This window comes from Lepus europaeus, chromosome 18 (genome assembly GCF_033115175.1).
Source record: "Lepus europaeus isolate LE1 chromosome 18, mLepTim1.pri, whole genome shotgun sequence".
Taxonomy (NCBI): Eukaryota; Metazoa; Chordata; class Mammalia; order Lagomorpha; family Leporidae; genus Lepus; species Lepus europaeus.
Window position 1 is genome coordinate 59,249,970 of NC_084844.1, and position 22,819 is coordinate 59,272,788.

The following is a 22,819-nucleotide window of genomic DNA, read 5'->3' on the forward strand; positions in this document are numbered from 1 at the left end:
ATGAATGCAGAAAAAGTGGAGGATGGCCCAAGTCCTTGGGCTCTGCACCCGCATGGGAGACCAGGAGAAGCACCTGGCTCCTGGCTTCGGATCAGCGTGATGCGCTGGCCGCAGCGCCCCGGCCATGGCGGCCATTGGAGGGTGAACCAACGGCAAAAGGAAGACCTTTCTCTCTGTCTCTCTCTCTCTCACTGTCCATTCTGCCTGTCAAAAAAAAAAAAAAAAAATGCAGAAGAAAAGAACAAAGATTAAAACACTTAGAAAGAAGTTGAAAATGGAAAACAAATAGAGATCACATAGCATATAATGGAATGATGTTTTGGATGTGGAGAACCTGGTTGAGGAATAGAAATAATATTCAGGCCGGCGCCGTGGCTCAACAGGCTAATCCTCCGCCTTGCGGCGCCGGCACACCGGGTTCTAGTCCCGGTCGGGGCACCGATCCTGTCCCGGTTGCCCCTCTTCCAGGCCAGCTCTCTGCTGTGGCCAGGGAGTGCAGTGGAGGATGGCCCAAGTGCTTGGGCCCTGCACCCCATGGGAGACCAGGAGAAGCACCTGGCTCCTGCCATCGGAACAGCGCGGTGTGCCGGCCGCAGCGCGCTACCGTGGCGGCCATTGGAGGGTGAACCAACGGCAAAAGGAAGACCTTTCTCTCTGTCTCTCTCTCACTGTCCACTCTGCCTGTCAAAAATAAAAAAAAATAAAAAAAAAAGAAATAATATTCATAATAAAAAGTTTCCCCCTTAAAATTAAGGAAGAACTCTATAGATTGATAGGATTTGTCTTTCAGGAAAAATTTAAACAGAATGATCAGTACCATGACAGATCCTGGTTCAAGAGTAAGTCAAAGAATTAAGAATTCAGGAAGCAAAACAAATCTTCCACAGTGTGGTAGAAGAATGAGTTAGGCTTCAAACTTCTTCTTTTTTTTCTTTGCCTTCCATCCTTCCTCCCTCCCAACCCCCCATCCCACCAAGAATTATTTTATTTGAAACATAGAGACAAAGACAGAGACAAGGAGATGTAGACAGAGAGAGGAGAGAGAGAAAGATCTTCCGATTCACTCCACAACAGCTCCGGGCAAAGAAGCCAGGAGCTTCTTCTGGGTCTCGCACATCGCTGCAGGGGCCCAGGGACTTGGACCATCCTCTGCTGCATTAGCAGGGAGCTGGATTGGAAGTGGAACATCTAGGACACAAATTGGTGTCCATATGCGATGCCGGCATTGCAGGCAGCGGCTTTACCTACTGTGCTACAACACTGGCCCCTGGTTTTAAACTATATTGCAGAATTGATTGACAGAACATAATGGAGGAATAGCTACAAAGATATGAGAAAAAGAAATTGAGAACCCAGAATATTAGATCAAACAAGTTAAAGAAAAAAGATAATAGGCAGACATTTTAGACACCAAAGCACAGTGTGAGAATTTCTAGGTGATATAATCCAGCCAAAGAACTAAAGCTATAGCCAACTTCAATGTAAAATCCATATTTTTTCAATAAAAAATCCATATGGGAGATCACTGTCTCTCTGTCTCTGTCTTACACACACATACACACACACAGTATATAATGCGATTCTTTCATTTGCCTGTAAATCCATCCATTTTTACTTGAAAATAAATTGATGTCTGAAATGGCAGTCACCTTACAATATAATCCATATGAGACAATCAGACATAATGTAGATCTATAACAATGTAGATATTAAGTTTTGACAAAGTTAAAATAAAAAAGCTACTAAAAATCTAGAGGTAAATTGTGTTTGAGAATGTTTATAAAGGCATGCCTCTGAAAAGTATATGCATAGGGGCTGGCACTGTGGTGGAGCTGGTAATGCCACTGCTTGCAGTGCTGGCATCCCCTATGGGCACCGGTTCAAGTCCCGGCTGCTTTGCTTCCAATCCAGCTCTCTGCTGGCCTGGGAATGCAGTGGAAGATGGCCCACGTCTTTGGACCCCCTGCACCTGCATGGGAGACCCGGAAGAAACTCCTGGCTCCTGCCTTCGGATTGGCTCAGCTCCGGCCATTTCAGCCATATGAGGAGTGAACCAGTGGATGGAAGACCTCTCTCTGTCTCTGCCTCTCTGTAACTTTGCCTTTCAAAGAAATAAATCTTTAGGGAAAAAAAGAAGTATGTGCGTAGTGATCTGGTATTTCTAAAATGGAAATATTATGTTAAAAAGTCCTAAAGCTACCTTATTAATGCTTTTAGTGGTATTTTTCCTTATCTTTTAGCAATTTTTTTAGGTATTAATTTCCTGTAATGAAGGAATGTTTATCTGGAATATAACAATTCCTTCCATTTTAAGTTTTTTTCTATTTGTGTAAAATTAAACCAATTTAGACAATAAAGTGTATAGAGGGGTAGGCATTTAGTGTAGCGTGATTTAAAGCCTGTGTCAACCTCTGCTGGTGCAGGTGTTTGGGGGAGTAAACCAGCATATGGGAGGTCACTGTCTGTCTCCGCCTTACACACACACACACACACACAGTGTATAATGTGATTCTTTCATTTGCCTGTAGATCCATCCATTTTTACTTGAAAATAAATTGAAGTCTGAAATGGTAGTCACTTAACAATATAATTGTTTCTGTATTGTGGTGATTTGTCAGAAATGTTTTGTATTATTAGAATTTTGTTAGCGAATATGTATCTCATTGGCACAGTACTCATAGACAGAATCATTTTTATGTGAATATCATCTATCATGTTTATTTTAAAATTCCATTAGAAAGTTAGTCCAGGCCGGCGCCGTGGCTCAACAGGCTAATCCTCCGCCTTGCGGCGCCGGCACACCGGGTTCTAGTCCCGGTCGGGGCACCGATCCTGTCCCGGTTGCCCCTCTTCCAGGCCAGCTCTCTGCTGTGGCCAGGGAGTGCAGTGGAGGATGGCCCAAGTGCTTGGGTCCTGCACCCCATGGGAGACCAGGAGAAGCACCTGGCTCCTGCCATCGGAACAGCGCGGTGCGCCGGCCGCAGCGCGCTACCGCGGCGGCCATTAGAGGGTGAACCAACGGCAAAGGAAGACCTTTCTCTCTGTCTCTCTCTCTCTCTCACTGTCCACTCTGCCTGTCAAAAATAAAAAAAAAAAAAAAAAAAAATATTAAAAAAAAAAAAAAAAAAAAAAGAAAGTTAGTCCACATAACTAGAATATTTAGATATTTAGATAAAGATGTAGAGCAGATGGTGTAGTTTCAGATGCTATGAAAGATACACTGAAATTTCAATAATTGTTTTTCCCTTGAGCAGCAAAGGAAGAAACAAAATACTGTTTGAAAAACATTTTTTTTTTGAAGTTTTAAAAGCAAGGAAATTTAGTTTTCAGAGAATGGTCTTACCTAAGTTGGGAATAAAATCAGATTGCTATGATTCTTAGATGATCTTTGTGTAACACTTTGATTAATTATTATTTTTAATTTATATCATTTACGTATATAACTCATTTATATTTCTGTTTTTTTAAGATTTTTTAAAGGTTTTTTTTTTAAGATTTATTTATTTGAAAGTTATACAGAGTTAAACAGAGAGAGAAGCAGAGGTAGAGAGAGAGGTCTTCCATCCCCTAGTTCACTCCCCAATTGGCTGCAATGGCCAGAGCTGTGCCGATCTGAAGCCAGGAGCTTCCTCCTGGTCTTCCACATGGGTGCAGGAGGCCCAAGGACTTGGGCCATCTTCCACTGCTTTCCCAGGCCGTAGCAGAGAGCTGGATTGGAAGTGGAGCAGCTGGGACTCAAACTGGCTCCCTTATGGGATGCTGGCATTGCAGGCAGTGGCTTAACCAACTACGCCACAGCGCCAGCCCCGATTTCTGTAATTTTTAAGTTTATATACTAAGAAACAGAGGGAGGGAGGGAGCATGTATATCAGACAGAGCTCTCATCTGTTGGTTCACACCCAGTCTAAAACTGGGAGCCTGGAAACTTCGTACAGTCCAAGTTTCCCATGTAGGTGACAGGGACACAATTGCCTGAGCCATTACCTCCTGTCTCCCAGAGGGCACATTAGCCTCAATTGGAAGTGAATCTAGGACTTGAGTGTGGAGCAGCACTCAAGCCCAGGTACTCCAACTTGGGATGTGGGTGTTCTAGCTGGTGCCTAAACTGCTAGACAAAATGCCCACTTCTGGCTCAGTATTTTAAATAGCTATAAACTTTGATATACACTAGGAAAGTGGGAATTACGCTTTCTTTAAAACAATAAGCTAAATGTATATTAGTTAATCATTTTATAATTTTAATTTGTTTAAAGATGTTTATAAATGGTGCTGAGAGATAATGAAAGTCAGTGAAGTGTTTGAATTTTAAAAGCCTATGAAGATTGCATAGTATGAAATTTTGGCATTAAGCTTTTCATTTTTTTTTTAATACTTTTTTTTTTTTAATTTAAAAGGCAGAGTTATAGAGAGAGAAGGAAGGAGAGACAAGAGACAGAGAGAGATTGTTCATCTCCTGGTTCATTCCCTAAATGACCACAGTGGCTGGGGCTGGGCCAGGCTGAAGCCAGGAGCCAGGAGCTTCTGGGTCTCCCACGTGGGTGCAGGGGCCCAAGCACTTGGACCATCTGCTGCTGCTTTCCCAGGCTTGTTAGCAGGGAGCTGGATTGGAAGTGGAGCAGTCAGCATTTGAACAAGCACCCAAATGGGATGCTGGCGTTTCATGCCTTGGCTTAACTTGTTATGCCACAACACTGGCCACTGTATACTACATTGTATTTATATTTTCATCAGTTGATGGGCATTTAAGTTATTTTTCTTTTGATTATCATGAATAGTGATGCTAATAACATTCTTTTAAAGATTTATTTGAAAAGTCGAGTTGGAGAGAGAGAGAGATCTTCTATCTGCTGGCTCACTCTCCAAACGACCGCATTGGCCCAGGGTGGGCCAGGCTGGAGCCAGGAGCTGCTTCTGCGTCTCCCACAAGGATGTGGGGGCCCAAATACTTGGGCCACCCTTTTTTGAAACAGTTACACAGAGGAGGAGAGGCAGAGAGAGAGGTCTTCCATCGCTGATTCACTCTCCAGTTGGCCACAATGGCCAGAGCTGCACCGATCTGGAGCCAGGAGCCTCCTCCAGGTCTCCCATGTGGGTGCAGGGGCCCAAGGACTTGGGCCAACTACTGCCTTCCCGGGCCATAGAAGAGAGCCAGATTGGAAGTGGAGCAGCTGGGACTCGAACCAGTGGCCACATGGGATGCTGGCAATACAGGTGGTGGCCTCACCTGCTGTGCCACAGCATCGGCCCTGAGACTTAATCTTCAGTGGCATAGTGCTGACACCATCACAAGTTTAAAAGTTCTGTTTTATGAATGTTCTTAAGCCACTTAAAATTTTTTGCTAGGAGAAATCTCATATCTTTGTATTCTAGATTTTTTAATTTAAGTTATGCAACCTCTCCAAGAACCTTTTTCTATTTAATTGTTTCTAAGTTTGTATTCTGGGGTGGGAGTACAGGGGACAAAGGTTCCTTGAAAATAAGCATGCTATTTACTTGAGGGTCTAACCAGGGATGTTAGCAGGAAGTTGTACACCAGTTAAACATGTTGAAGTGTTTATTTTCTTTGTATGTATTAGGCCTCAAGAAAGGAGAACTGGATATGAACAGTTTCATCCAGGCCCATCCCCAGTGGAACATGATTCACTGGAATCCAAGCGACCACGTCTGGAGCAGGTTTCTGATTCCCATTTTCAGCGAGTCAGTGCTGCGGTTTTACCTTTAGTGCACACGCTGCCAGAAGGATTGAGGTCTTCTGCAGATGCTAAGAAGGTAAATATTTGTTCTCTTACTGTGTGGAGCTGTAGCTCTGTAGCACATATTTAGCCGTTTTCAGGCACAGTGCCTAAAACAAAGTCCAGTTACATGAGTCTCTAATAGTTAGTACTATGGGAAGTAAAAATTTTGTTGAACAAAAGCAAAAACCACAGATTCAGTGCTCCAAACTTATAGTCCGTGTTTTTGACATTTTGTTAAGTGGGAACAGTCTTAGGACTGTGATAAAGAAAACTTTCTTTCTGAAAATTTCCAAGCATTTTATGTGGGCCTGCTGTGATATAAAATATGGGCACAGGTACTTATTTAAAGTCACCAGTTTTGTTAAATTTAAATGAGTCTCTTAAATTCAAAAATAAATTGTTAAACCTGCTATAAAGCAGAAATCACATTTTTTAGGTAAGGTTTAATTGTATCATAAAATAAGTTTTTTCAAAAGTAAATGTATTCTTAATTTGTATAAGTAATACATTTTATAGAAAACTTGGGAAATAATAGGAGCCAAAATTATTTACCATTTTATAACTTGAAGATTATCCCCCCCAAGTTTTACAAAGTTATAATTGAGGGATAAAATTTATATAGATTTATGGTACACAAGATGACATTTTGCTACCTGCAAACACTGGGAAATGGTTAAATCAGCCTAATTAATGTATCCATTACCTTGCATTTTTTTGTGTTGAGAACATTTAAAATTAATAACTGTTTTCAAATACATAACACATTACTAACTATAGTTATATGAGTATCTGAATAATCAGAACTATTCATATTTAGGGTTTTTAATTCTAATTTCATATATTTTGTTATTTTTTAAAAAGTTTTTATTCATTTGAAAGGCAGAGTTAGAGAGAGAGAGAGAGATTGTCCATCTGCTTTTTCACTCCCTTGATGTCTGCAGGGTTAGACAGGGTTAGGCCAGGCCAAAGCCAGGAGCCAGGAACTGCATCATCCAGGTCTCCTATGTGGGTAGCAGGAACTTAAGTACTTAGGCCATCATATGCTGCCTTCCAGGAGCATTAGCAGGAAGCTGGATCAATAGCAGTGAGAGGGTCTGGTGGTGTTGTATAGCTGGTAAAGACGCTGCCTGTGGTGCCAGCATCTGATATGGGTGCTGGTTCAAATCCCGGATGTTCCACTTTCGATTCTGCTCTCAGCTGTGGTCTGGGAAGGCAGTGGAAGATGGACCAAGTCCTTGGGCCCCTGCACCCATGTGGGAGACCCAGAAGAAGCTCCAGGCTCCTGGCTTCTGCCTAGCCCAGCTCTGGCCATTGTGGCCAGTTGGGGACACTCTCTCTTTCTCTCTGCCTCTGCCTCTCTGTAACTCTGCCTTTCAAATAAATAATTAAATCATAAAAAATAAAAATAGCAGTGAGAAACTGCGACTCAAACCAGGCACTTCGGTATAGTATATGGGCATCCCAAACAACAGCTTAACCTGCTGCAGCATAACACCACCTCCCTCCCTCCTTCCCTTTTTTTTTTTTTTTTTAAAGATGATTTATTTGAGAGGCTGAGAGAGAGAGAAGGAGAGGCATCTTCTCTTTGCTGGTTCATTCCGCAAATGGCTACAACAGCTGGGGCTAGGACAGGCTAAAAACCTGGACCCCTATCCTGGTTGTGCACATAGGTTGCAGGGGCCAAGTACCTGCAGTTTGCCAAGTGTGTTAGCAGAGAGCTGAATCAAAAGGGGAGCAGTTGGGATTTCATGTCTGGTGGTGGCTTAACCTGTTGCATCACAACATTGTCCCCTAGTGCCCATTTTTGTATCCTTGCTGACACCACCATATATTTATCGTTTAAAAGAAAACATGATTTTTTTAAGTTGCATTTATTAGTGAAAATTTGTTCACCTGTTATTCATCTTTCCTAGTTTGAGAATTGTTTTTCACATTTGCTGTCCATTTTTCTGTTTATTTTATATATTCATATTTTGCAAATGATTTTTTCATTTCATCATTTGCCTTCCAAAATTGTTTTTACTATTTTGATAAATAGAAGATTATGTTTTTTATTTTGCTCCATCAATTTCTATTTTTTTAAAACAGTGTTTTTTGCTTTTGGCCTTCTTGAGCCCATGCTTGTTTGATTTGCTAATAATTAGCCTTCCGTAAATATTTGCTATTACTTGGCTTTTATTTTGAAATACGTTGTGAGGTGAGAAGCTAATTCTTTTCTTCAAAATAGCTTCCTGGATGTTCCTGTACAAGAGTGTAAGCACCATATTGGTGGGGATTGTATGGCTGTTTTGGTCACCACTCTGTCTGATTCCTTGTCTTGTAAATAGGCACTTTAGGAATTTGATTTTTGTTAAATATTTAATCAGAAGGGAAGTCAGTGGAAAATACTAATCTATAATAGTTCTTAGGACATGTGTCGTCATCACTTGGGGAGCACTTTCGAAGTTTGCTGAATCAAAATCCAGTGTTTTGATACTATGCGTGTTTCTGTATCATAAGCTCAGGTGTGCATAGTAGGAGAATGATACTAATAAAACATGGTCAACATGCTAGAGCACAAAGATTTTGTCTTGCACATTACTGTTTCAAGGTTCTCAGGGTCAAGCTCTCTTATAATTAAAGAACGATTACGGTCATTAGAATATGTGAAGACCTTAAGAACATTTTCATGTACTGCATTGAGTCTTCGTTTAGTGTGTGTAGTAGCTGGTTTAGTGAATTCAAGAACTGCTGTACTTTTTATAGTACTAATTAGTGGAGATTTGATTGGCAGGTGGGCAGCAGTGTCTTTTCAACAATCAGGCTACATGACCACTCCCCTTTGGAAGTGGATAAGACCTGGAACACGGTGGGCACACCCTTATTCTCCCTCACTGCCCTGGATCCCCGTGTTGCCCAGAGCCTTTGGTGCAAGTGGCCCTGGGCCACCAGGTCTCTGTTCGCCTTCACTTCACTGCTCATGCTACGCTGCTTGTGGCTGCTCATAACCAAATGCTCGCTGCATGTGGCTCCCGGCCTGCTCTCTGCTCAGTATGGACCCCAACTTAATATCCGGACTCCTGCTCCCTTAAAGCCCTCACTCCCCTATGCCTTTCTCTCACTAAATAAAAAGCTTAAAAACTTTTAAAAAAAGAAAAGGAACATTTTCTCTTGTATTTCTTGTTTGTGAAAGTTGGTCAAGATTCCTACCCTAATTTTTTATTTGGAGGAAATGTACTGTTTGTTTTGAAAGCCATTGACCTCACAGACTTTTAGAGAAATGATGAACTACATGATTTAAGGCTGCCAATGTATGCTGAATACAAATGATTCTGGAACTTTAACTGTGTTATTAGATCTATAAGAATTATTACTGCTTTTCTTAATGCTTTCTGTCTAAGAGTTGAATAGGCTAGGGTATAGCAGTTATCCTACTTTCCCCAGAAATACTCTTACATGTATATAGTACATACTGTTACAGAATATGAGGCTTTTCAGCAATACACATGTTTTAGCTGTAATCTCTGTACCAAGGTGTTTTGAAGCAACTCTTCAGGTATTTCCTATATGCATGCTTGATTTGAATTACTCATTTTTCAGTTACTTCTTATTTAATACATTTTAGGAATCTGTAATCTTAGGAACTATCCTCATCTAGGCCTTTCATAGCCTAAAGAAAACTAGTGCCTTACTCTAAAATTCCCCTGTTTTATAATATTGCTTATGTCTTCACCTCAGACTGGAAACTAATTGTGTGTGTGTGTGTGTGTGTGTGTTGAGGAGGTGATAGATTTTGGGTAGTGGAGTTTTCTTTCTTTTTTTTTTTTTCTTTTAAAGATTTATTTATTTGAAAGAGTTACAGAGAAAGAGGGAGAGAGAGATATCTTCCATCCGCTAGTTCACTCCTGAAGTGACTGCAATGGTCAGGGCTCTGCCAGGCTGAAGTCAGGAGTCAGGAGCATCTTCCTGGTCTCCCACGTGGGTACAGGGGATTAAGCACTTGGGCCATCTTCTGCTGCTTTCCCAGAGTCTTTGGCAGGGAGCTGGATTGGAAGTGGAGAAGCTGGGATTTGAACCAGCACACCTGCTTTTTTTTTTTTTTTTTGACAGGCAGAGTGGATAGAGAGAGACAGAGAGAAAGGTCTTCCTTTTGCCATTGGTTCACCCCCCAAATGGCTGTTACAGCAGGCACTGTGCCAATCCGAAGCCAGGAGTTGGGTGCTTCCTCCTGGTCTCCTGGGCGGGTGCAGGGCCCAAGTACTTGGGCCATCCTCCACTTCCCTCCCGGGCCACAGCAGAGAGCTGGACTGGAAGAGGAGCAACCAGGACAGAATCCAGCGCCCTGAATGGGACTAGAACCCGGTGTGCCGGCGCCGCAGGTGGAGGATTACCCAAGTGAGCCGCGGCGCTGGCCAGTAGTGGAGTTTTAATTGTAGTTCTCTGCTGATTTGAGATGGGTTGGGATCATTTTTTTAAAAACACCTTACATACATGCATATAAATAGTTCATTTACTCTGTCTGAGGGGAAAAAGGCAGAGATAGACAGAACTCTGATCCACTTTGTTGTTCTCCAAATGCTCATAATAGCCAGAACTGTACCAGGCCAAAACTGGGAGAAAGGAGCTCAGTCCAAGTCTCCCACATGAGTGACAGGGACCCAGCCACCTGAGCCATCCTCTGCTGCCTCCCAGGTCGTGTATCATCAAGAAGCTGCAATTGGAAGCAGAACTAGGACCTGAACCCAGGCACTCCAATATTGAGACACTTGTGTTCCAATTGCCAGGGCAACCAACATTGCTCCCAGGATGCTATTATTTTATTTTAATTTTTTTTGTAAAGAGGTAATGTGTGTTGTAATATAGAAAGGCTTAGTTGCCTTTTGTGAGGGTAAGCCCAGAGACCATTGTGACAAATGTTTTTAAGCCAGCTCTTTGACTTCTTTACCTCAGTTTTGGTTTTTAGAAAGCTTGAAGCTTTTTGTTAGAAACTTTTAGCCATGTGATGGTAGTAAGTTGGCCAGACGCAGGTTTTACCAAGGTGACAGTATTTCCCAGCTGCTTGTTCAGACCTTCTGTGAAAAACCATTGTGGGGAAACAACTGAGAACTTGATACCTTTGCCATGATAGCACTATTATTTCCCCAGAATTCTTCATAGTGTCAGTATTATTAAATTACAGGTCACTGTAATTTATTTATTTATTTATTTGAAAGGCAGAGGCGTGGGGGTGTGTTTTCCATCCACTGGTTCACTCCCCAGATAGCCGCAATGGCCGGAGCTGTGCCAGTCCAAAGCCAGAAGCCAGAAGCTTCTTCTGGATCTCCCACACGGGTGCATGGGCCCAAGGACTTGGGCTTTTTTTTTTTTTTTTAGACTTATTTATTTATTTATTTGACAGGTAGAATTACAGAGAGACAGAGAGAGAAAGAGAAAGGTCTTCCTTCTGTTGGTTCACTCCCCAAATGGCCGCTACAGCCGGAGCTACGCCTATCCAAAGCCAGGAGCCAGGTGCTTCTTCCTGGTCTTCCACATGGATGCAGGGCCCAAGCACTTGGGCCACCCTCCACTGCCTTCCCGGGCCACAACAGAGAGCTGGACTGGAAGAGGAGCAGCCGGGACTAGAACCTGGAACCTGGTGCCCCGACTGGGACTAGAACCCAGGGTGCTGGCGCCACAGGTGGATTAGCCTAGTGAGCTATGGCGCTTTCCCAGACTTGGGCTTTCTTGCACTGCTTTTTCAAGCCATAGCAGGGAGTTGGGTCGGAAGTGGAGTGACTGGGACTTGAACCCCTATATGGGATGGCAGCACTGCAGGTGGAGGCTTTACCCACTAAGCCACAGCACTGGCCCCTCTCTATAACTTTTAGAGTTTTCAAAATAGTGAATGATACATCTAAACTATAAACATGGTATAAATATCCATGGGGTTTGTGAGTGTGTGTGTGTGTGTGTGTGTGAAAGAGAGAGAGAATATAAAAATTGTTAAACTACCATTAGAGAAATAATTTGTCTACTTAATTTTTTCAAGGTTTATTTATTTGAAAAGCAGAGTAATTGGATAGGGACATGGGAGACATACTCCATTCACTGATTCACTCCCCAAATGATGGCAATGGTTGGGTCTGGGCCAGTCTGAAGCTGAGAGCCTGGAATTTCATCTAGGTCCCCTGTGTTAGTTCAGGGGCCCCTGCTCTTGGGCCATCCTCTGCTGCTTTATCAATTGCATTAGCAGAGAGCTGTAATGGAAATGGAGTAGCTGGGACTTGAAGTGGTGCTCATATTGGATTCCTGCATCACAGGCCGTGGCTTCACCTGTAGTACCAGAAAGCTAGTCCCCACTCTGTTTTTAATTTTACTTTCACAGTTAAGACCATGTTAACTAATACATGGTAATGTGGACTATTAATGAGAAATAAATAATTGTTCTTGATTTCCTTCTCTAAAGGATCCAGCGTTTGGCGGCAAACATGATGCTCCATCCTCTCCGATCTCTGGGCAGCCCTGTGGAGATGATCAAAATGCTTCACCTTCAAAGCTTTCAAAAGAAGAGTTAATACAGAGTATGGACCGTGTAGATAGAGAAATTGCAAAAGTCGAACAGCAGATCCTTAAACTGAAAAAGAAACAAGTAAGTTTGTCTATATAGTACTTAATATATTTTAAGAATGTGTGTTCCTTGAAAGAAGTTGCTGTTGAATTTTCCATGTTTGAGAATTTATATACCTTATATATTTTTGGGGGATTTATTTTATTTATTTGAAAGAAAGTTACAAAAAAAAAAAAAGACAGTTACAGAGAGGTAGAGACAGAGAGAGAGGTCTTTATCCGCTGGTTCACTCCCCAGATTGCCACAATGGCCGGAGCTCTGCTGATCCGAAGGCAGGAGCCAGGAGCTTCCTCCGCGTCTCCCACGTGGGTGCAGGGGCCCAAGGACTTGGGCCATCTTCCTCTGCCCTCCCAGGCCATAGCAGAGAGCTGGATTGGAAGAGGAGCAGCCAGGACTCGAACTGGTGTCCCTGTGGGTGCTGGTGCTTCAGGCCAGGGCTTTAACCTACTATGCCACAGCGCCAGCCCCACCTTACATGTTTTATGACTTGCTTTTTGTGGTTAGTTTCCTGTTTCACCCGTTAGTTTCCCCTGATGATTATATGATCTGATTATATGTTCATACACTGTAAAATTTGTTCATTCTATTTTTGACGTTCAGATTTTTTTTCTAGTTTTTTACTATTCCATACAATGGTGGTATTTTTGGTTCACAAGTAGAGTTTTTTTTTTTTTTTTTTTTTTAAAGGTTTATTGGGCTGGCTCTGTGGCACAGTGGGTAAAGTTGCCACTTGTGGTACCAGGATCCCATCTGTGTGCCAGTTCAAGTCCCAGCTGCTCCACTACCACTCCAGCTCCCTGCTGATTTGCTTGGGAAAGCACTAGAAGATAACCCAAGTACTTGGACCCCTGTACCATGTGGGAGTCCTGGAAGCAGCTCTTGCCTCCTAGCTTCGGATAGGCCCAACTCCAGCCATTTGGGAGCGAACCAGTGGATGGAAGATATCTCTCTCTAACTCTGCCTTTCAGATAAATAAGTAATAAATCTTTTTAATTAATTAATTTATTTGAAAGGCAGAGTTACAGAGAGAGAGACAGAGAAAATTGAGATCTTCTGTCTCTCAGGGAGGCACATGTCTTAACTGCTGGGCCAAATGGCCACCTTGATATTATTATTTTATATTTCCACTAGCAGCAGCATATATGAGTACCAATTTATATACATCTTTCCTTTTGCTTGATTTACTTTTTCAGTTATTGTGTGACATTGTTCTGTCTTTTAGTTTGCATTTATTGATTAGGAATGAGGTGAACTTGTTTTTGGATTATTTATGTTCCTTGTGTGCATCGTTCTAAGTCTTCTGTCCATCTACTGGTTCACGCCTCAAATATCCGCTAGGAACGCCATCATGTTGGTGGCAGGAATTCAAGCACTTTGAGCCATCATGCTCTGCTTCCTGGATGTGTTAGTCGGGAGATAGTTCAGATAGAGTAGCTCGCACTCTGAAATGGAATTCAGGTGGCCCACGTGGCTGGTTAATTCACTTTGCTACAGTACCATCCCTGGATACTGAGTTTGTGTCAGCCTCAAGTAGAGGTCAGAATTCATTTTTTCCTTGAATGGATAATTAATTGAAAGAGTCATCTTTTTTTACTTTTCTACAGTGTTAACTATTATAATTAAAATTTGCATCTATAAGGTATCTTCAAAAGTTTATGGAGAATGTATGTTCTGGAAAACTGGGACAGGCATTGGTACGTTGGAGTGTCTCATTCAAGTTTTAACTTTTTTAATTTAAAGATTTATTTTACTTGAAAGTCAGAGTTACACACAGAGAGAAGGAGAGGCAGAGAGAGAGAAGTCTTCCATCTGTTGGTTCACTCCCCAGTTGGCTGCAACGGCTGGAGTTCCATGGATCCGAAGCCAGGAGCTTCTTTTGGGTCTCCCACGCGGGTGCAGGGGCCCAAGGACTTGGGCCATCTTCTATTGCTTTCCCAGGCCATAGCAGAGAGCTGGATCGGAAGTGGAGGAGCAAGGACTTGAACTGGCGCCCAAATGGGATGCTGGCACTGCAGGTGGCGGCTTTACCCGCTGAGCCACAGCACTGGCCCCCTTAACTTCTTTTTTTTTTTTTTTTTTTTTGGCAGGCAGAGTGGATAGTGAGAGAGAGACAGAGAGAAAGGTCTTCCTTTTTGCCGTTGGTTCACCCTCCAATGGCCGCTGCGGACGGCGCATCTCGCTGATCCGAAGCCAGGAGCCAGGTGCTTTCTCCTGGTCTCCCATGCGGGTGCAGGGCCCAAGCACTTGGGCCATCCTCCACTGCCTTCCCGGGCCATAGCAGAGAGCTGGCCTGGAAGAGGGGCAACCGGGATAGAATCCGGCGCCCTGAGCGGGACTAGAACCCCGTGTGCCAGCGCCGCAAGGTGGAGGATTAGCCTGTTGAGCCACGGTGCCGGCCCAACTTCTTTTTTTAATGATTTATTTATTTATTTGAAAAGCAGAGTTTACAGAGAGAGAGGCAGAAGGATCTTCCATCTACTAGTTTACTCCCCAAGTGGCCACAATGGCCAGGGCTGGGCTGATCTGAAGCCAGGTACTACTTCCACATCTCCCGTGTGGGTGCAGGGCCATCCTCTGCTGCTTTCCCAGGCACATTAGCAGGGAACTGGATTGGAAGTGGAGCAGCCAGGACTCAAACTGGAACCCATATGTGATGCTGACGTTACTCACTGCATCACAGCGCTTCTCCCTCCCCTGCTGCTTCTTGCTCCAGAAGATGCATCTGTACCCTTGGAGGCAGCAAATAGTATCTCATGTGCTTGGATCCCTGCCACCCATATGGGAGACCTGGATTGAGTTCTGAAGTTCTGGCCTCAACTGTGCCAGCCCCAGGTGTTGTATGCACTTGGAGAGTGAACTAGTAAATGTAAGATCTGTCTTTTGAGTACAAAAGAAAATAGTTAAAAAATTTTAAAAATAGGCTGGCACTGCAGCTCACTTGGTTAATCCTCCACCTGTGGTGCCAACACCCGGGTTCTAATCCCAGTTGGGGCGCTGGATTCTGTCCCGGTTGCTCCTCTTCCAGTCCATCTCTCTGCTGTAGCCCGGGAAGGCAGTGGAGGATGGCCCAAGTGCTTGGGCCCTGCACCCGCGTGGAAGACCAGGAGGAAGCACCTGGCTCCTGGTTTTGTACCGGAGCAGTGCGCCGGCCATAGCAGCCATTTGGGGGTGAACCAATGGAAAAGGAAGACCTTTCTCTCTGTCTCTGTCTAACTCTGCCTGTCAAAAAAAATTTTTTGAAAATAGACAAACTATGTATAGGTTTCAAACTTCTTTTTTTTTTTTTTTTACCAATGTTCAATTACCCAAAAAATATTTCTTGAATTTTCATTGGAATCATATAAAATGTAGAGATAAATTTGGGGAGAATGATGTCTTTATGATATTGAGCTTTTCTGTCCATGAATATGGTATGTTTGTCCATTTCTAGAGTTCTTTCATAGCTTTATCCATAAACATTTTATATGCCTTGTACTAGATTCAACTTTTGATACTTTTTATTTTTTAAAGATTTGTTTATTTGGAAGGCAGAGTTACAGGGAGGTAGAGAGAGACAGAGACATAGGTCCTCCATCTGCTGTTCACTCTGCAGATAGCCGCAGTGGCTGGAGCTGATTCACTCTGAAGCCAGGAACCAGGAGCTTCCCCTAGGTCCCCTACGTGGGTCCAGGGGCTCAAGGACTTGGGCCATCTTCTGCTGCTTTCTCAGGTGCATTAGCAGGGAGCTGGATTGGAAGTGGAGCAACTGAGACTCAAACAGGAGCCTATATGAGATGCCAAAGGAGGCTGTTTAACCCTCTGTATCACAGTGCCGGCCAAAATAAAGGTTTTTTTTAGCTGTTGCATTTGAGATTTCAGTTTGTTTTTATATTGATCGACAACTGAAGTGTGTGTGTGTACTTTTTGTTTGTTTTTTTGGAAGTCTCAAATCAGTATACCTTCTATTGCATTGTCAAAGTACCACTAGATATAATACGTGCTCTTGTTTTCTGTAGCTGGACAACTTTTAGATCTTATTTATCAGCCTGCTGAACTGTTAGTTTTTCAGAGACATAGACACTTTTCAAAAAATTATCTGATACCCTGTTTTTAACTGTTGTTGCCTGCTGAATTGAAGCAGCTGAATTTGAAACAAATTCAGTGGCATTTCCTTCTAGGACTGACTCATCTTTCTGGGCTTGAGATACTGAATAAGCAACACCTGGCCTCATCTGAACTCTTTGGATGTCTTTTTCACCCAGGAAATTTTGGATTTCAACAAGGGACCCATTCTCCTGTATAATCATGTTGATGGGGAAGTGCGCACACGGAAGCCCAGTATGACTACCTCGGTCATGTTCTGTACATGACTACAGGTGGTGCCAACAGCTGCCAGTTCCTTTCTCTTTGCCCACTGTTTGTCAACCTGGAGATTCTTCTTTTTCCTTCAAAAGAGTCTGAGTTCTACATTGATGTGATTGAAGTCCCTTCACAGTAGCTTTAGGGTGCCCCTTCCGATTGCTGAGAATGGTTTTCCTTCTTGCGGTAGAAGTGGCAAAGAGCTGAACAAATATATATATATATATATATATATATATATATATAGAGAGAGAGAGAGAGAGAGAGAGAGAGAGAGAGAGAGCTTATTTATTTATGGATTGTTTTTGGGCTTTTATATAGGTAGTGGTCATATCAGCAGTTTAAAAAGTGAGTTTTGTTTCTTCCTTTTCAGTTCTTAATTCTTTATTTTTCTGTTACCTTGTTGCTCAGGTTAATCCTGTTACACAGTATTTTAAGTGGTCATGTTGCTCTGTTCTGCTTTTAAAGGCATGCCTTCTAGATCTTAACACCGATAATGTCACTGAGCCTTCTTCTCTCACATGGCCTTCTATGGCCTTCATGTGCAGAATTTTTAAGGGTGAATGTTGAGTTGTATAAAACCTCTTTGAAAAACACGTTTGCTGATGAAGCAGTTTCCCCTTTAACCTGTTAATACAGTGAACTAGCCTACTTAATTTTGTAGTGATAAATTAGCAGTGCAGGGACTGACGCTGTGGCGCAGCGGGTTAATGCCCTGGCCTAAAGCGCCGGCATCCCATATGGGCACCAATTCAAGACCCAGCTACTCTACATCCAATCCAGCTCTCTGCTATGGCCTGGGAAAGCAGTGGAAAATAGCCCTAGTGCTTGGGCCCCTGCACCTGCGTGGGAGACCCAGAAGAAGCTCCTGGCTTTGGATCGGTGCAGCTCCGGCCATTGTGGCCAATTGGGGAGTAAACCAGCGGATGGAAGACCTCTCTCTCTCTTACTCTCTCTGCCTCTCCTCTCTGTGTAACTCTTTCAAATAAATAAATAAATCTTTAAAAAAAAATACTGCATTTTTTAGGTTCCGTCTTAGGCATGATACATTATCTACTTTTTATAAATTGCTGGGTTTTATTTAACAGTATTTGTTTTTGGGTTTTTTATCTATTCATTTGGAAGCTAAGCCAGTAATACTCCTGACCTGTAGAGTACTTGTCTTGTTTTGGTAAAAGATCATGCTAATGTAGCATTTCTAAACTGAAGCAGTTTCAGGTTGTCATGATTTGTTCCCTTAGTATCTGGTAGAGCTCATACACTGGTAAAACCAGCTGCTTCTAGTGGGGACTTTTAACTATAGATTCAATTTTTAGTATATGTGCTGCCGAAGCGAGCACTATAGATGCAATTTTTTTAAAAACATTCTTCAGGAGGTAGTTTTTCTTACCCCTTATTTTAAAAAAATTGTGTCTTTTATAACTTTTTTTTAATTGTCTGTTTGAAAGGCAGAGTTACAGAGGGAGAGAGGTAGAGACACAGACAAATCTTCTATCTGCTGATTGATTCGCTCCCCAAATGGCCACAAGGATAGGAGTCCAAAGCTTCCTCTGAGTCTCCCATGTAGATGGCAGGGGACCAAGCACTTGAGCCATCATCCACTGCTTTCCTAAGCCATTAGCAAGGAGCTGGATTGGAAGTAAAGCAGCTGAGATTCGTACCAGAGCCTATATAGGATGCTGGCGTTGCAGGCGACAGCTTTACCCACTATGCAACAGTGCCAGCCCCTTCTTTTTATAACTTTTTTAAAGATTTATGTATTTGAAATAGTTACAGAGAGAGGTAGAGCCAGAGAGAGAGGTCTTCTATTCCACTGGCTCACTCCCCAGATGACCACAACATCCAGAGCTGAGCTGATCCGAAGCCAGGAGCTTCCTCCCAGTCTCCCATACGGGTGCAGGGGCCCAAGCACTTGGACCATCTTCGACTGCTTTCCCAGGCCATAGCAGAGAGCTGGATTGGAAGAGGAGCAGCTGGGACTAGAACCGGTGCCCATATGGGATGCCAGTGCTTCAGGCCAGGGCTTTAACCCACTGCACCACAGCGCTGGGCCCTCCATTATTATTTTTAAAGTTTTTTTTTTTTTTTTTTTTTTTTGTAAGCATATCTTTATTCACTATCTGGTTATTTTCTCTCCCTAAGCTTTCTCTGGCTTCCATTTTTAAAACATCAGCCCTCAGTGTCATCTGTGTTTTTTTCTTTAAGATTTATCTTATTTATTTGAAAGTCAGAGTTACACAGAGAGAGGAGAGGTAGAGAGAGTTCTTCCATCTGCTGGTTCACTCCCCAGTTGTCCGCAATGGCTGGAGCTGTGCTGATCCAAAGCCAGGACCCAGGAGCTTCTTCGGGGTCTCCCATGTGGGTGCAGGGGCCCAAGGACTTGGGCTGTTGCAGTTGATTTCTCAACAATGTTGCAGAGCTCGGTGGGGGCAAGAGGTGCGGAGTCACTACACAGACCCTGGGAGTCAGGTGAAAGTGGGCTTGAGGCAAGCAGCCCGCAGACTCGTTTATTTCAGTTAGTACAACAGCTTATATAACCAAGACCAGCCAATCCGGTCAAGGGGTGGTCTATGCCCCAACCAATCACAGCCTGTTGCCTGGCAGGCTCCATTTGCCATGTGGGTTTCAAAGCCATCCAATCACAGCCTGTTGCCAGGCAGGTTCTGTTGCCTGGTGGGTTTCAAAGCCATTCCTGAGTAACTGACCCTAGCTTGCCAGCGGCCATCTTGGCATGGCCTTCTCATTCTACCACATTGGGCCATTTTTTTTTTTTTAATTTCCTTGACAGAGTTACACAATGAGAGAGAGACAGAGAGAAAGGTTTTCCTTCCGTTGGTTCACCCCTCAAATGGCCCCTACGGCCAGAGCTATGCCAATCCGAAGCCATTAGCCAGGTGCCTCCTCCTGGTCTCCCATGCGAGGGCAGAGACCCAAGCACTTGGGCCATCCTCCACTGCCTTCCCAGGCCACAGCAAAAAGCTGGGCTGGAACAGGAGCAACCGGGACCAGAACCTGGTGCCCATATGGGATGCTGGCGCCCTAGGCGGCAGATTGACCAAGTTAGCCACGGCGCCGGCCCCTCTTTTTTTTTTTTAACCATGATACATTCACATATTTGTGTTTGCAGTTTCTTTTAATCTGTCCAGCTTAAGATTCATTAAGCTTTGTGAATATGAGGGCTAGAGTTTCTTCATCAGTTTTGAGTACTTCTGAGCTGGATATTTTAATATCTTTTTTTTTTTTTTTAAACAAAACTCTTTCCTACAGTTCTTTATTTCCTTTTGAAATTCTAGGTAGATGAAATATCTTTTCAGTCTTCCAGGTCTTTAAATTGTTTCTTTTTACCATTATTTACTTTGGACTTCATTTGGGGCTATTTCTTCAGTCTGTCTTGCAGTTAACATTTTCCAGCTGTATTTAACCTGTCAAATCCGTCTTCAATTTCAATAATTATGTTTTTATTTCTGTAATTTTTACTTGGCTCATTTTCAGATATGCTTAGTGTTGTATAGGATCCATTAAGTTTTAATATACCTGGCCATTTTGTTAAGATTTTGTGCATCTAATTCTCCTCTGTCCTGTCTCTTTCCCTTTTCTTACTTCAGTTTCTTTACTGTAAAATGGTGGTAACACTACTAATAACACCAATTACACCATGACTGTCTATGAGTTAGGGTAATTTAATATATTGCATAGTATGTGGCATTAGTTAATGCTTAGTGACATGTACCCCATTATAATAATTTGAGATAGTGAAGTATGTTTAGTGTATGAGCATAATGAGATTTTACAGGGGCTTCAAATTTTATGTAAAATAACTGGAGTAAATAAGTAGATACACTACAGCCTGTATAGCAACATAATATTACGTAGGGCGAGAGTTGTGCCGCAGCAGATTAAGCTGCTGCTTTTGCCACTAGCATCCCATGTGAGAGTGCCCATTGACTCCCAGCTGCCCTGTTCCCCGTCCACTTCCTTGCTAATGTACTGGGAGGCAGTAAGAAGATGCCTGAAGTACTGGAGCCTCCGCAACCTACCTGGAAGACCAGGATGGAGTTCTTTCCTCCTGGCTTCAGCCTGGCCTGCAATCGCTATTGCAGCCATTTGGGGAATGAATCAATGAATGTAAGTTCTCTCTGTCACTCTGCCTTTCACATAAATAAATAAATACATTTTCAAAAAAATGTTATGTGTTTATCATGTATTAAATCATGTGTCTGGGGCCTGTGCTGTGGTATAGTGGGTGAAGCCACTGCCTGTAGTTGCTGGTGTACTACGTGGATGCTGATTCGAGTCCCGGCTGCTCCACTTCTGATCCAGCTCTCTGCTATGGCCTGGGAAAGTAGTAGAAGATGGCCTAAGTCTTTGGACGTCTGCACCCACATGGGAGACCCAGAGGAGGCTCCTGGCTTCAGATCAGCGCAGCTCCAGCCATTGCAGCTGGCTGGGGAATGCACCAGCAGATTGAAGACCTCTCTCTCTCTGCCTCTCCTTCTCTCTCTGTGTAACTCTGACTTTCAAATAAATAAAAGTAAATCCTAAAAAAAATTATGTGTCTTACACAGTTTCAATAAAGTTACAATAAGTTTATATTTGACAGAATAATTGTAAAATTAGTGTAAAAGAGCAAATAGATGAAAAACAATTTTGTTCTTTTGTGTTTGTTCCTTGCCTTTATAATGTTTTTAAAAATGGATTTATTTGAGAGAGAGAGAGAGGGCAGACGGAGATCTTTCACTCCCCAAAAGCCTTCAACAGCCAGGGCTGGGCCAGACTAAAGCTTGGAGCCTGTAAGTCCACTGGGTCTCCCACGTGGGTGTCAGGGACACAAGTACTGGAACCAGCATCTGCCGCTTCCCAGCATGTGCGTTAGCAGGAAGCTGGATGTGGGTGTCCCAAGCAGTGACTTAACCTGCTGCGCCAAATGCCCCGTTAAAATAGTTTCATCTCAGAGTTATTTAGGTACTAAGATCAAAGTTTGACTTTTTAAAAGATTATTTACATAAGGGAGATTACTAAAAAGACCCTATGAGCAGGAAAGAAGGGGCACCATTGAGAACTCATTCCCATAAAAGTGATCTCAGAATTCTAGATATCTTTTCTATATAGATAACAGACTACAAGAATACTTAAAATTCCAAAGTGGAAGAATTATAAGCTACTTTCTTGGATTCTTATTGTTTGATTTAGTCATGATCTGATTTATAGAACTTGACACTTTGACTATCAGTTTTACTTAGTGGTACAGATGATTTTTTCCTGTATGCCTTACACTAGACGGGACCTAATTTCCTTTTCATCATCTAAGACGATTTAATATCTTCAGCAGTAGCTGTATGGTGTATTTGTTCATGTGGGTATTTATTGAGTACTCCTAGGTTTAGGTGTTGATAAAAAGCAGTGGATGAAGACAGCCAAGTCCCTGCTGACTTCACTAATACTAATAAGTCATATTTACTGAACATTCGTGGTTGTAACATGCTTTACATGTCATGTAATACATTTTTAAAAAGCTTTAGGGAGATGCAGAGATCTTCTATCCACACAGGTTCACTCCCCTGATAGCTCCAACAACTAGGGCTCAGCCAGGCCGAAGCCAGGAGCTTCATCCAGGTCTCCCCTGTAGCTGGTAGGGGCCCAAGCACTTGGGTTATTTTCCACTGCTTTTCCCAGACCATTAGCAGGAAGCTGGATTGAAAGTGGAGCAGCTGGGACTGGAACTGACACCCTTATGGGATGATGGTGGTACATGTGGTAGCTTTACCCATCGTATCATAATGCAGTCCCCATTTAATCTTTTAAAAAAGCTATACAACAGGTAGTGTAGTTACCCCTGGCTTACATGCAAATGTTTAGATACTTGTGTACATGGCATAAGGACATGTCACTCACAGGGGTGATGAGTGGCAAATTCCATCAGATGAATACGGAATGCTTTCTGCCTGTTAGTTGTACATGCCAGTAGACCATAGCTGTGCTCATTGCCTCTTACTGGAGCATGATCAGATACATAGTGTTGGGGGGTGGTCAGGTACTGTGCTAATTTAAGGGATTAATTGCCAAAATCCTGTCTACCATGGTTTCCCTGCCAGATCGTAATATATTCTGTGTATCTGTAATACTTAAAAGTATTTTTCCCATGCCTTCACAGGTCATTGTG

The 22,819-nt window shown here is 42.9% G+C and overlaps 1 protein-coding gene and 1 pseudogene across 3 annotated transcripts in view; one reads left to right on the forward strand and one right to left on the reverse strand.

Moving 5' to 3' along the window:
- NCOR1 (nuclear receptor corepressor 1) overlaps positions 1-22,819 on the forward strand; it is a 177,885-nt gene that overhangs the window by 38,544 nt on the left and 116,522 nt on the right. For all 3 annotated transcript variants that reach the window (XM_062216449.1, XM_062216450.1, XM_062216451.1), the window contains exons 4-5: positions 5,577-5,769; positions 12,160-12,342. In XM_062216449.1, the coding sequence (XP_062072433.1) occupies positions 5,577-5,769; positions 12,160-12,342 (376 nt within the window). The remainder of the gene's footprint in view (positions 1-5,576; positions 5,770-12,159; positions 12,343-22,819) is intronic.
- LOC133776793 (large ribosomal subunit protein uL6-like) lies at positions 16,335-22,427 on the reverse strand (annotated as a pseudogene).